The following is a 15,691-nucleotide window of genomic DNA, read 5'->3' as shown; positions in this document are numbered from 1 at the left end:
GCGTGAGTTAGTAAAAATGGTCCCTGGGAAGGCATTTCCTTTGCCATATCTGCAATCTAGTTTCAAGCCCTCTGTTCTTTGTGGCACTGGTGAAGCTTCAGAGCTGTGGTGTCTTTCCCTCTCCTTCTGTTCTCTTATCTGAAGAAAAATGCTTTTGAGTACTAAAAGTCCTGTTGACAACAACTACAGCAATAAAATAGTAATAAAAAGCTAGCAATCATCTAAGTTTATAAAGATTTCTATCAGGGTAGACTGCTACTCCTGATGCCACTAGACAATTATAGTGTCTGATGAGGGTGTTTGGAATAATAACCTTATTTATTTTATATTCTGATATACCAGGTGTCTGATGTAGAGATACCTGGGGACAGAAAGTGCAAGAACAACCACCTTACACCACAAATGAAGCTGGAGTATAGGAGAGAAAGCAATATAAGTATTCACATAAATATAAAATTCATTAAATTACCTTTACCCAGGTCCATGCTTGGAGTGATCAACTGTGACTGCATTTATTCTCCTATGAGTCGTACCTGAATGGAGACTGACTAGAATTTGGAGTAGAAAGAAAAGCTGATTTTGTCTCCCATGTTTCCATAAAGAAATGATTGCAACTGACTTTTTGTGGAATTCTGTAGAAGCAATTCTGTAATAGTGCCTTAATATTTGTATGGATTATCTCTTGTTCTAGTTTAAACACTACCTCAATGACTTCAAAGTTACATTAACTAAGACTGAGCAGTGGTGTACTCATCGCCATCTGGGTTTAAATCCCCATTCCCCAACTTCAGGGAGCCAAGCATCATGAGTGATAGAGCATAGCTGCAGATGTCTCTCTATAAACAGAAGAAAAAGGGGGGGAACAGGTGAGCATTTACAGTGCTCAAGGACCCAGGTTCAAGCCCCCTATCTCTACGTGCAGAGGGAAAGCTTTGCAAATGGTGAAGCAGTGCTGCAGGGGTCTCACCTTCTCCCTCTATCTCCCTTACCCTCTCGATTTCTGGCTGTCTCTATCCAATAAATAAAGATAATTTTAAAATTAAAACAAAAAGAAGAAGGGGGAAAATGTTGCTGGGAACAGTGGAATCTTCTCACAGACACTGAACCCCAGTAAGAACCCTGGTGACCAAGAAAAAGAAAGAAAAAAAGGATGCATTAACTATTATTTCTGCACTGTTGGGACCTTGAACACAGATACTTTTATTGTCCACAAATTGAATTTTTCCATTCTTTTTTTTTTTTATTTTAAAGGATGGAGAGATATAGCGCAGCATACACTTCACCGTATGGTGGTCGTGTGTGGTTCCAGGGCTGAAATCTGGGACTTGGCATATAGGAAGGCCTAGACTGCCATCTGAGCTATCTTCAAGTCCTCTTATGAGCATTCTGAAGTGTAGACATTTGAAGTGAACTGTGAACATCTTGAAGTGTAGACTTAGAGTGGGGCATAATGAGCCCCATAATCATATCATTAAATGAATAAAAGCAAAGCAAAATCAAAGGTTGAGATTTATAAACGATACATCATATTTTCCTTTGTTTGCAGACTTTAGGAAAAGAGATGTTACATACCCTGCATCTGTGCTGTTTCCACAAAGGAGAGCATCTTTGGATCCTTCCAGGAAATAAAAATATTCTGTTTAGGAAGAAGTTGAAAAATATAATGTTACAGAATGTAAGCTAAAGTCTGATAAACAGCTAAGTTAAAGTGTGTACTTAGGACTAGCTTCAATTAACATACATAAAGGATCTCCTAATATCTTTCTCCATTCACTACTAAGACTTCTTTGAAAAGTGACTGATCCAATCGGTATAGTAGACGTAAAGAACTAAAAAAAGAACTATCCTTTTTTAAATAAGGATCTGACTTCTAGTAGGCTCAAGTCAGAATATAAATGAAATTAGTAAGAAACTTTTACATTAAGAATAGAAAAAATGTTCTTGTCATATCCTTGGCTTTCATTATTTTTCTTTTTTTTAATAGTTTCTACCTCCTCCCTGTGTACCACCTTTTCATGTCTTACTACTGCTTTTGTAAGATGTGCTTAATATTTATTTTGTAGAGTTGTATCATATAAAAATCCTATTACCTGTAAAGCACATTAAGCTATTAAGACTAAACTGATTTGTTTTCCAGTTACACTGACACACACACACATTAACTCTTATCTATGTGTTTTACTGAGAAAATACAAATGTTAGAAGATACAAACAAAACAAGTAAGCCTCAGTTTGAGTAGAAAATTTAGAAGAGGTCTAGAGAGCCAGCTCAGTGGGTAGGGCGCATGCCTTACCATATGTACTACCCAGGTTCAAGCCTTGGCACCATGTTGGAGTGTTATGGTACCAAAAGAATCTCCAGTAATAAATATCCTCTCTCTCTCTCTCTTCTCTCTCTCTTTCTCTCTCTCTCTCTCCCTCCCTCCCTCCCTCCCTCCACCTATCTAAATGAAAAGCAACCTAGAACAGTAAATTGTACATGTGTGAAGTTCTTATCCTGGTTAACTCATGAAATACTACAGCACCTAGGGAAGTCCGATGGTTGGTAGAGCAGTTATAGTCTCTCTCTCTCTCTCTCTCTCTCTCTCTCTCTTCCTCTTCACTCGATATTGAAAGGATAAAAAAAATAACCAAGGGACAGTAAAATCTTGCATATGCAAGGCTCTGGCACTGCAAAAACAAATTATATATATATATATACATATATCAAGGAATATATATATACATATATATATATATATATATATTCCTTGAAGAATTTAGTTTTAGTTTTCTTGTTTTGGGCTTTTTATTATTTTGTCCTTTAAAATATGTTACTATAGTGGCTTTTTAAATTTTAGCTTTTCTAGTAAATTAGAAAATACACATTATATAAGGTGGAAAATACATGTGCACATATCTATGGAGAATTCTGATCTTTCTCTTGATCTTCCTCTGTGTACTTGGTGGCTTCCTTTTAATTATTTTAATTATCATTATATATTTATTGGCTAGAGATAGTCAGAAATTGAGGGGGTAGGGGAGATAGATAGATAGATAGATAGATACCTGAAACACAGCTTCACCACTTGCAAAGCTTTCCTCCTACAGGTGGGGATTAAAGACTCGAACCTGTGTCCTTGCACACTATCTAAGATGTGCGCTCAACCAGGCACTCCACCACACCAGGCGCTGATGGCTTCTTTATTTCCACTCCACCTCTAGATCTAACTGCCTGAGATTTATGTTCATGTAGCCTGTAGCATACAGACACAATGCACCTGGGCGGGGTTGTCTAATGAGCAGTGAAGCAGGGATGTAGGTGTCTCTCTTTCTCTTTCCCACTCTATCTCTCTCTCTCCCTTCACAATTTCTCTCTATCCTATCAAATTAAAGAAAAATGAAAAAGCTGCCAGGAACAGTGGATCTGTTACACAGGCACCAAGCACCAGTGATAATCCAGATGGCAATCTAAAAAAAATTGTTAATTATCAAACAATCACATTTCTAGTGACAATATAACTAAGAAGCATGGACTCCATGGATGGCTGTGAAAATACCACATAAGACAAACTCACACTGTAGCAACATCTTATATTTTTACTTTATCTATTTTGTTTTAAAGACATGGAATTTTCTTTTTTTTAATATTTATTTATTTTCCCTTTTGTTGTCCTTGTTGTTTTTTATTGTTGTTGTAGTTGTTGTTATTGATGTCATCGTTGTTGGCTAGGACAGAGAGAAATGGATAGACGAGGAGAAGACAGAGAGAGATAGACACCTGCAGACCTGTTTCACCGCTTGTGTAGTGACTCCCCTGCAGGTGGTCCTTGAGCTTTGTGCCACGTGCGCTTAACCCGCTGCGCTACTGCCTTACTCCCCATCCCATATTTTAAAATGATTTTGAAATAATGAGAATAAAGGAACAGCTCATTGCTGAAAGAGAGCAATGCTTTTCGTCACATGTTAGCCATTCCTAACTAAAGAAACATGCTTACTTCTATAGTCTTCTTCGGTCTCAATGGTATCCATTATGCTCTCAGTTGTTTCATTGCTCTCAAGTGAAATCCGTAAACATTTATTCCTCAGGTTACCCATGAAAAGCTGCAATCCAATCAGAGCAAATACGCTCAGACAGAACACAGTCAGGATCATGACATCTGAGAGCTTCTTCACAGACTGGATCAGAGCTCCCACAATGGTCTTCAGGCCTAAATACAAAGTGGGGATCGGGAAGAAATGTCCAGGATGAAATAAAGCCATGAAATGAGAAACAAAAACAAAATATGAGCTTTCACAGAAATGCATGCCTTGTAACAAATCAATAACCTCAAATGACCTAATTCTTTAAAAAGGTCTTTAGAAGGGTGAATTTGCTGTTCTATATAAATTTGTGCTTATATATTACAGCAAGCAATTAAAAATCATAAGGTATTTCCAAGTATTCAGATGGTTAAATGAACAATGTGATTACTCAAACTATGCCCAGAATCACTTGTAAAAGAACTAAACTACTTTAACAGTTTTAATTTGTTAAATCCTTGTCAAACAAACCATCCCTTTATGTTGCATTAAAACCAAGAACAGCTGAGTTGTAACAAATAGTGGCAATTTACTGATTTTCAGTTAAGAAATGGTTTGTCAAGGGAAGGGTTTTAAAGTGTATCATGCAATACCCCCATGCTAACATTTATTGTTACTATCCTTAACTAAATAGAAGCAGTTAACACAAATTGAAATTTCCATTCCTGAATATGCAAAATGGAAAGTGGATAGACAGGAGCAAAAATTTCAAGTTGAGATGTGACCCAGGCGGCCATCTTCATCTGCTAAGACCCATGCAACTGATTAAACTCAGAGGCTGACTTTTTTAATAATGATTGCAAACAACATAACTCAAATTTAATTAAAGTTACATGAAAGAAGCTCTTTCTTCTATTTCTCCCCAGAGATCAAAGTCAGCCCCAGTGTTTAACTACACTCTCACCTGGAATGACTGAAATTGTTTTCAATGCTCGGAGAACTCTGAATGTTCTCAATGCTGAGACATTGCCCAGGTCCACAAACTCTGTCACATATCTGTAATGGGGGAGTTTATACACAAACACATTGACAATACACACACATAAACAGACAAAGAACAACTCCCAAATAGTTGGAGTTATGGGTGGCCTAATGCTTCACACCAATTACTTCTTACCTGGAATTACAGAAATAGTTTTCAAAGCTCTCAACACTCTGAAAGTTCGAAGAGCTGAAACTTTGCCTAGGTTTACAAATTCTGTTAAATACCTGTAGAATTAAATCAGAGTTATTCATAATTTATATAGAGTCTACAATACTTACCTGTGCCTTTAGTCAAGGTAATGTCTATGTTTGGAATGCTTATTTTAAATGTATAGTTCTCTCTCTTTTTTTTTGTATCATAACCAATTTAATTTGTCACTTAGTTTATTGAATGAGCAAAGTACAAACATCATTTTAATAATTTTATATTCTTATATTCTTAAACCACAACTGAATGATTTGATTATATCTGAACATTATGAGAAAATATACCCTTAATACACTATAATACAGATAGATATAGAAGAGAAGATAGTAAGCAAACCCACTCATAGGAGTAATAATGACGAGTTTGTGGGGACTGGATTTGAGAAAGGAATGAATGACTGATTTTAGGGTGATAAAAATATTGTGAATGGGAATATTGTTCAGTCTTAAGAAACAAATTCTTGTTACCTGTAGCAACATGAATGGACCTTGTGAGGATTACGTAATATGAAATAAGTATAAATAAGAAAGGCATGATTTCACTCATTTGTTGAATATAAAAAAATCAAAATAAAAGGAATACTACAGGTAAATTTAAACTAACATCTCAATAAAAATAAACAAAAATATATTTTGTAACTAGAGACTGTTGATGGCTACAATATTTGTGAGCATATTAAAACACAATTTTTTTTTTACTTTTAAAGTAAATATTGTGATATATGCTGTATCTAAATTTGAAATGGGAAGTCATTGATCAGAGACAGTCATCACTGACATGTTTTCTTATCAGCAGATGGTAGATGGAACTGCTATAGTAATAGGTCATCAAGAAGGAATCCAGCTTGTTGGTCATGGATGAGAGAACTGGAGGCTAGAAATCTTAAGATCCTCATGAATTTCTTCAGGAAACATGCATTGAATTTTACAAAGCAAAAGAATAGTGTATGGGGCATAGTGTATCTAGGTTTGAAGTTAAAATGTTTCTGGAACATATATTTGGGGTGATGTGAATCAACTAAAATTAAATTTTAATGTAGTATTTTCCCTGGAAAATAAACTGTGGATGTTTGTGTTATACCTATACTGTGGATTAATGTTAAGTGGAGTAAAGAGTGAAAGTTCATATAACAATATTTGTTCTCGAGTGCTGAGGAAACAGGATAGTGGTAGTAAACCAGACTTGTTTGCCTAAGACCCCATGCAAGAGGACACAGGTTCAACCAACGTAAACCAGAGCTGAGCAGTGATCTCTTACCTCTCTTTTTCTCTCTAGCGTAAGAGAAAACATTACACTTTACAAACCATCTTTTCAATAGTACAAATTTGTAAAAAGTGCAACACATTAATAATTTATGTTTTGAGCTTTTTTGTTTCTTCTTTCTTTTTTTTTTTTTTTGCTTCCAGGGCTTGGTGCCTGCACTAGGAATCCACTGCTCCTGCAGGCTATTTTTCCCTTTTGTTGCCCTTCTTGTTTATCATTGTTGTCATTGTTGTTGGATAGGACAGAGAGAAAATTGAGAGAGATGGGGAAGACAGAGGGGGAAAGAAAGACGGACACCTGCAGACCTGCTTCACCGCTTGTGACACAACCCCTCTGCAGGTGGGGAGTCGGGGGCTCAAACCGGATCCTTAGACCGGTCCTTGGCTTTGTGCCATGTGGCTCAGCCCACTGCGCTACCGCCCAGGCACCCGTTTGTTTCTTATACAACTTCAAGTCAGAACTTGAAAAGAATATGACCTTTATCAGCACTGTATAAACTATTTGTCCAAATGCTGAGCATGGAGGAAGATGATCAGTCTTAATGATATCATACACCTAGAATGGGACATATTCTTTCTGGAAAAAAAAAAAGTAACAACATAGAGTATCCTTTACACGTATGTTTATGTGCTTATTTACTTAGTCATTTATTTATTTATTTTTGAAAAACTAGGGTACTAAGTATGCAAGATTCCACTGCTCTGGGGCCACTTTAACTAGAGAGAGAGAGAGATACAGGCTCCAGTTGGTGGCACACCTGGTTGAGTGCACATGTTACAATGTGCATGGACCCAGGCTCAAACCCCTGGTCCCCACTTGCAGGGAGAAGCTTCCTTAGTGGTGAAGTAGGGCTGCAGATATCTCTCTGTTTCTCTCCCTCTCTCTCACCTCCTTCCTTCTTGATTTCTGGCTGTCTTTATACAATAAATATATAAAGATCATAAAAAAAATTTAAAAGAGAGAGAGACTACAGCACAAGAACTTCAAGCAGTGCCATCAGACCTCCCAAGTGGTACAGATACATGTACCCTGGCTGCACACATGGCCAGGTGCATGCCCTACCACGTGAGCTGTTTTTCTCCCCTATCCATAATATTTAAGCACACATATTATAGGCAATAAAAGCTGGGGCATGTAGAATTGCTACTGTCCGAGTTTTTATGAGATTGTCACTGAGAAAAAAAAAAACTGAAAGTACTCACGCAAAGACAATGACGACAAAATCAAGCCAGTTCCATGGGTCACGAAGAAAAGTGAATTCTCCTACACAAAAGCCTCTTGCAAGGATTTTTACAAGTGATTCAAAAGTATATATTCCAGTAAAAGTGTACCTAGACACAAGAACCCATTAGGATACTAAGTGTAAGAAGGATATTACGCCATGGAAATCTTAACGATTTATTTTCTATTGTTAACCAAGGGAAAGCATGTATCAGAATGCATCTGATGGCTAATAGTCCTCTATATTATTAATAGAACATTCTACAGAGAAAGTCTTTCCAGAAGTCTTAAAATATGTCCATCAGAAACTCATCCATAAAATACAGCTATTTAAGAAAATTAACATGAATAGTACATCTACCTAGAAAACGCCTACCGTATCTCTATAAGAATCAGAGATAAGTGTCTAAGAAAAAGACATGACATCTGATAGGTTGTTCATTCTTTCAGGAATGTTGACAGAGTCAAACTATTTCATTCTATTTTGTAGTGGCTTAATACCATGCTGAAAGTTAAAAACAAAGCAAGGATATACTGTGGAAAAGTAAACACAAGTTTTATATGCAGTAACTCCTGGTAGGGAAGAAAAGTACTGAGTGCTAGTACTGAGACTAGTAAATATACTCAGACCCACTTACTCAACATTCTTGGTCCACTCTGGAGGGTTACTCAAGGTCATAAATATGCAGTTTGTCAGGATAGTGCACATGATCAGCATGCTGAATAAAGTAGCTAAGAATCAAGGAATATGATAAAAAGACAATACTTGGACTATTTAATATGACTGGTGAAATCTTATAAAAATTTTCTTAGAAAACAACACTAAATGAGCTTATAGATCTTTTTTAATATTTTACTTTACTGATATTTATATATATTTGGATAGAAACATAGATAAATGGAAAGATAACAGAGAAAGAGGGAGAGAGGGAGAGAGCCCTGCAGTACTGCTTCAGTTTTCATGAAACTTCCCCCTTATAGATGGAAGTCAAGAACTTGAACGTAAGTCCTTGTGCTTGGTAACATGTGCATTTATCCAGGTGCACCACCACTCACCCCCAACCCTCCACTTGTAGATTTTTTTAAACTATCTTAAAACCTCTTTGAATGAAAGAGCAATAGATAAAAGGAATTTATGCTCAAATTGCATTCTCACATTTTTTCAGAGACCTGCATCAAATTATAATGAATTGATAAACCAAAACTGGTCTTTCAGGTACAAAAGGATTAAAAAGTCTTCATTGAAATAAAATAGCAAACAGAAAGTTATTTTAAAGAACCATTGGAAGCAAGCATCTTCAAAAGGATATGAGTGTACTAAGATCTTAATAGATATTCTTCTTAGAGGACTGAAAGGAGACAGCATATACAAAGCAGGAGTGGCATTGAAACGGAAGATCGCTTTCCCTTTATTCAGTACTATAAACGTCTGAAGGGGAAAAGGAAAAGAGCATGAAATTGGGAATATATAAACTCAGTTAAGCACATTAATAACAGTAATTTCCCTCTCTGCATGGAAGTGTTGTGTTAAAGAAGCATCAGACTCAATTAACGTGGCTCGAAATGTGCTATATTGGTCAATGAACTCCAAGTCTATTTCTTCTCAGTAAATTAAGAAGTGAGCAACTCCTGAGCATGCATTGCTCAAAACTCCCCAAAATAATGTCTTCTCTTTCCTGTAACATTCAGTACTCAGTGACATTTCACTCTATTTTAAGCAAACTAAATAGAAAGTAACACTGATTTTTACCAGAAAACCTTAGAGCTTTAGTATTTGTGGGCTGTTGTCATATTTAGCAGCAAATGCCCCCAAAATAGGACTTGTTTAAAACAATTTTCTGGGGCTGGGTGGTGGCGCACCTGGTTGAATGCATATGTCACAATGTGCAAGGACTTCGAGCCCCCAGTCCTCACCTGCAGGGGGAAAGCTTTGCAAGTAGTGAAACAGTGTTGCAGGTGTCTCTGTTACGCATGTACAGACTATTGTATTTACTGTTGAACGTAAAACATTAATTCCCCAATAAAGAATAAATAAATAAAGGAAAATTAAATAAAAATAAGAACGCACAGATGATAAGTAACCAAAAAAAAGGAAAAAAAGATAAAAAAGAAAAACTTGACTAGTTCTTTGTTAGTATGAATTTTATTGGGGAAGCTTCAAGTGTGATAGGTTAGTGTTTTGGTGTCTCTCCTCTCTGCAGCTCTGTCTTTGATAGAGGAAAAATAAAAGTCTGTCAGGAACAGTGGAATCGTTTAGATGCCAAAAGCTCTGGCAACAACAACAACCAAAAAAAGCATAATAATTTATAATAATTATGTGCTAAATAAATCCTTTTTTCTTAAATTATTATACTTGAAGAGCATAGAATTTGATAAATATTTTTTTAAAAACTTAAGTTTGTAACCTGTCAGCCTTAGTAATTACATTACTCCAACCCCCTGAATTTGTCCTTTATAACTAGGAACTTTTATGCACTTGTATTATTCATATCAAATTAATAATTGTTTTGTCTCTACTAGTGTTCCTTTGTGTCCTGTACAAAAGTCTGATGATCCTGCTGGGGCGGTGGCACATTGGATAGTGTTACTGGACTCACAAGCATGGACTGCTGAGTTTGATGTCAGGCATCATTTGTTCCAGAGTTATACTCTGGTTCTGTCTCTCACTAATATATATAAAAAGAAGATTACTATACTGAATAGTTTTAGAAGATTAAGGAAATCAAAAGTTGTATGCTGGTGACAAGAGCTCTTTTGAAAAAATTATAAAAAATATATCCTGAATATCTTACATTTCTAGCTTACTGAATATTATTGTCATACTGTTTTATTTATTTCTTCTTTCTTTCTTTCTTTCTTTCTTTCTTTCTTTCTTTCTTTCTTTCTTTCTTTTTTGCCTCCCAGGTTATTGCTAGGGTTCCGTGCCTGCACTATGAATCCACTGCTCCTGGAGGCCATTTCCGCCCTTTTTGTTGCCCTTGTTATCGTTGTTGTTATGTCGTTGTTGTTGGATAGAACAGAAAGAAATTGAGAAAGGAGGGGAAGACAGAGAGGGGGAGAGAAAGACAGACACCTGCAGACCTGCTTCACCGTTTGTGATTCCTCCCCCTGCAGGTGGGGAGCCAGGGGCTAGAACCAGGATCCTTACTCCAGTCCTTGCGGTTTTGTACCATGTGCACTTAACCCACTGTGCTACCACCTGCCCCCATCTTTACTTTCTTCTTCTTTTTTTTTTTTTTTTACTAAATTCCAACTGACCTCAAATGGAAATATCCTATTTCTATGGAAAACAACAAGAACTTGACTATTGCAGACACTAGAAACTCACTTTTTTGTCAGCATAGTAGGGGTCCAGGTCCTCCAAGGGCTCTGACACCATGCCTGGGGGAATGTCCCCATAGATGAAGGGCAGCTGCTTGCCAGCTTCCAAGTCACTGCTTGGCTTGGGGCCCTCTTCCTCATCATCCTTCTTTTCTTCTTTGGGCGCCTTTGCTTTTCCTTCAGCAATGCGTTGTTCAATGAGGGAAAGGGACTGCTTTGTGAAGTAGACAAAACTCTGAGGTCCTGGAGGAGGCAACGTTGCCATCTTTTCATCCTGTTTATTTTAATTCCCCTTCAGCTCCTTACATAAGAGGCCTAGAAGGAAACAAATACATTTTTAAATGATTGACACTCAAGAATAGCATATTAAATAAAGATGAATAATTTTATTGGAGAAATAACAGTTTACATGACACTTGTTGAGACGTGTAGAGCCACTTATTTCCTCATGGTAGGTGTATGATGCCCCGCCCCAACCACCCCCCAGAGTCATCATTGTCTTCCTCTGCCTGCCATCTGTTTTTATATTTATTTGTTATTTATTTTGTTTATTCCTTTTTGTTGCCCTTGTTTTATTGTTGTAGTTATTATTGTTGTCGTCATTGTTGGATAGGAGAGAAATGGAGAGAGGAGGGAAGACAGAGAAGGAGAGAGAAAGATAAACACCTGCAGACCTGCTTCATGGCTTGTGAAGCCACTCCCCCATAAGAGGGGAGCTGGGGCGCTGGGGGCTCCCAGTCCTTGTGCTTTGCACCATGTGCCTTTAACAAGCTACGCTACTGCCCGACTCCCTGTTTTTATTTTGCTACTGTGCTCACTTCTGAGGTCTGGTGCCTGCAGAACAATTTTCCAACTCCTAGTGACACCTCCCATTTTTTCTTTTCTTTTTAATTTTTATTATTTATTTTCCCTTTTTGTTGCCCTTGTTGTTTTATTGTTGTTGTAGTTATTGCTGTTGTTGTTGATGTCGTCGATGTTGGATAGGACAGAAAGAAATGGAGAGAAGAGGGGAAGGAAGAGGGGGAGAGAAAGAGAGACACCTGAAAACCTGCTTCATAGCCTGTGAAGCAACTGCTTTGCAGGTAGAGAGCTGGGGGCTCGAATCGAATCAGGATTAAGCTGGTCCTTGCACTTTGCACCACATGCGCTTAACCGGCTGCGCTACCGCCCAGCCCCCTTCTTCTGCTTCTTCTCCTCCTTCTCCTCCTCCTCCTCTATCTTTTTTTTTTTAGAGAGACAGAGCAAAATAGAGAGAACCAGATGCGCGCGCGTGCGCGTGCACGCGCGCGCGCACACACACACACACACACACACACACACGATAGAGGGAAAGAGAAAGATGGAGAATCCTGAAAACCTACTTCATTGCTTGTGAAACTTCTCCACCCCTGGAGGGGACCAGGGACTTAAACTTGGGTCCTTATGCATGATCACATGTCAGATCTATCTGGGAAGCCAACATACACCTCAAAAACATTATTTCTAATAAAAATTTTAGTTTCACTTTCAATATTCCCAGGAATATAGTCATGTTAAATTAGGATTGAAGTGACTACTACCTATAAGATATATTGCCCATGCTCTCTACCACCCTTATTTAAAAATTTCTACTCCATATTTCATAGCTTTTAAATTATAAAAAGGGGAAAGCTTCTTGAAAACTCTAAAATAAAAAATTGGTTTTTTAATCTGGACTCACGATCAGTGCAATTCAACTTCCCTATCATTATTCTTATTTTAATTTGGGGGTAATTCATTACAGTACAGTCTTTGACATATGGCTATAGTTTCTCATCTCCTGTAATAGGTGGCTGCAAAGTACTATCCCAAATTACATTCTATTCTGCCATCATGCACAAGCTATAAAAGTGTTTATGGCAGTGCTTCTGATAGCACCACTCTGCCACTTCTACCCTGGTCTCTGATCCCCTGACCCACTACTGTCTCACATCTCTTACCATGCTCACCCGCTCTGCCTCTCTACTTGGAAGCTCATTTCTGCAAAATGAAACTGTACAACGTTGTTTTGCCCATTTATTTACTTTAGGCAAATGCATATCTCTTAACAAATTAGAGCAGAAAACATTTTAAATAATTAAAAAAATAAAAGGTTAGGGAAAATTTTCAGGAAGAACAAAGATTAAATCTGAGAAAATTCTGTGATAAATTTTAGAAGTACAAAAAAAAAAGCAGGATATGTATTTGAACTATGACTTCCTAACTAACTTATATAGACATATGACTTTGGTGATATATATATATATATATATATATATATATATATATATATATATATATTACCAAACAAAAACTGAATAATTCAGTGTTGTAGGTCTCTCTCTTTCTCCCCCCCCCTTCTGTCTCTGTTGGAAAGGAAAAAAAAATCTTCCACGAGCTGGGGGTCATAGGGCACATGCAGAGTCCCAGTAAGAACCTTTGTTGCAGATAAGAAATGGTCATGTGAATATTAAGTACACAATATAAGCATGTATTGTAATAAGTGATGATCTTGACAGTATTAGCTTGTTTTATCTTTAATAGTCTTTACTTTGGTCACTGTCATCATGCATTCATAATTAAGATTATTTAATTTCATTAAATTTGAGAAAAACTTAATTTATAGGAATTTATTCACTTTTTAAACATGAACATCTAAAAAGAGAAATATTTACAGTAGTGATTCAAGAACAGCTTGTAGAGATAAAAATAAATGAGTTTGAATCATGGGTTCACCACTTATTAGCTATATTCTATTGAATATATAAGTTATGCAATGTTTCCTGAATGCAAAAACATTAATATATTTAGAATAATATCAGTTACTTTTTAGACATAACATTAGACATTGCAGTTATCCTTCAGATAAATATCGATTGCTCTGAAATTTATGCGGCTAATGAACTGTTTGTGAAGACCTGCTATATGTTTTAAACTAGGCAAAGGTATATAATTCAAGAACTATCAGTATAATTATTTTACTTTTTTTGCAATGAAGGAAAAATTAAACTTTTGTGATATGCTGGAACAGATTTTGGAAAGATTTACTATTGTGTCCTTGTAACAATAAATATAAAATGATGTTTCTTCAATAAAAAAATAAAATTATAAAATATCAAATCTTTTTCTTTAAGAAACTAATTAAATTTTCTGAACAGGTTCAAAAGTAAATGAATTCTGACATAAGGTTCTCCTTCAAAGAAGCATTTAAGTATCACTAATGAAGATTCTATACAGAGTACAAGAGTGATTGCTTCTTCAAAAAAAGAAGTAGCCTAGTCTCCAGAGAGTTTTAAGCACTCTGGTTAGTCTTCAGAGAGTTTTAAAAGATTCAGAGTGCCTGGTACAGTGCTGAACATACAGTTCTGAAAACTATTCTCAGAGTTAAATATTAAGAGAAACCATGAGGAAGCTACTTGGGGGTACACCTTTGGTCTTAAAGGCTCCAAGCAGTCCCTCCGGTAGAAATAAAACTTTAGAAGAAACATGGTAAACGGATTCTTCTACATGTTGGATTCAGAGTCTATGTTCACTGTCACAAGATAGACAACCCCAAATTTTTGCATACTAAATATGAGCTCTCAAGAAACCACTGAAATGAACTACAGCACCTGTACTTAGCTAACTTACTGAGAGGAGAAATGTGGTCACACACAAACTACTGCACCTTTACATACCTAACTTACTGACAGGAGAAAGGTGGATGGACACATCACATCACATTATGCTAGCAAAGATCGCAGTGGCTTCTGTCTGCTTCTTGGCACTTGACAGATGCCTGATATTAAAACTCAGAATCATAATTTCCAATAGATTAGAGTCTCAAATCTACTGTGGTTCAGGTAAGGTGTATGTATATTCACGTAATTATGTAATATAAACTGTGTTTATATAATCATCGTCAAATTTTTTAATTTTCCCTTTTGTTGCCCTTGTTGTTTTTTATTGTTGCTGTAGTTATTATTGTTGTTATTATTGATGTTGTCATTGTTAGGATAGAGAGAAATGGAGAGAGGAGGAGTGGAAGACGGGGGTGGGGGATGACAAAGACACCTGTAGGCCTGCTTCACAGCCTGTGAAGCGACTCTCCTGCAGGTGGGGAACCCAGCACTGGAACCAGGATCCTTACCATGGTCCTTGTGCTTCGTGCCATGTGCACTTAACCCACTGCACTACCATCCGACTCCCCATGTCATTTTTATGGAATCAGTGTCTAAAGAATAAAATTATTCCTTTACCATGTTTCCCAAAGGATTCCTTTAACATTAAATTTGCAACTTTTTACCTTTCTTATATAAAAATCTAATATTTGGATTCATTAATTGTAAATAAAGGGATTAAGATATTTATTTATCTCAAGGAGTTCAGTAATTGCATGCTCAACTTTACATTCCATCACAGTCTCTTACATACAGCTAACATATTCTACTTAAGTTAAAATTGATACAGTAAGCCATTCTGAAAATAATCCAAAAGTTGAATCAAATTAGATCAGATCTAAATTATTTAAGACAAGTGTAAGTGGATAAGAATAAGTAGAATAGAATGTTTTATTCATGCTCACTATTGTCCTGTGACCAATTGCTTTGAAAATGTCACTTTCCTGAAAACAGTGACTTTTTTTCTACAGATAGA

General features: G+C 36.6%; 1 protein-coding gene across 1 annotated transcript in view; it reads right to left on the bottom strand.

The window, feature by feature from the left end:
* The window catches only part of SCN9A (sodium voltage-gated channel alpha subunit 9), a 157,891-nt gene that overhangs the window by 80,615 nt on the left and 61,585 nt on the right, over positions 1-15,691 (bottom strand). The window contains exons 2-8 of the mRNA XM_060177776.1: positions 11,067-11,374; positions 9,049-9,167; positions 8,377-8,466; positions 7,720-7,848; positions 5,180-5,271; positions 3,978-4,190; positions 1,573-1,636 (exon numbers count right to left, since the gene is read on the bottom strand). Of these exons, the coding sequence (XP_060033759.1) occupies positions 1,573-1,636; positions 3,978-4,190; positions 5,180-5,271; positions 7,720-7,848; positions 8,377-8,466; positions 9,049-9,167; positions 11,067-11,324 (965 nt within the window). The 5' untranslated portion in view covers positions 11,325-11,374. The remainder of the gene's footprint in view (positions 1-1,572; positions 1,637-3,977; positions 4,191-5,179; positions 5,272-7,719; positions 7,849-8,376; positions 8,467-9,048; positions 9,168-11,066; positions 11,375-15,691) is intronic.

The sequence above is a fragment of the Erinaceus europaeus genome, chromosome 18 (genome assembly GCF_950295315.1).
Source record: "Erinaceus europaeus chromosome 18, mEriEur2.1, whole genome shotgun sequence".
NCBI classification, from domain to species: domain Eukaryota; kingdom Metazoa; phylum Chordata; class Mammalia; order Eulipotyphla; family Erinaceidae; genus Erinaceus; species Erinaceus europaeus.
Note: the sequence above shows the minus strand (reverse complement) of the source record. Positions and strands in the feature narration are given on the sequence as shown.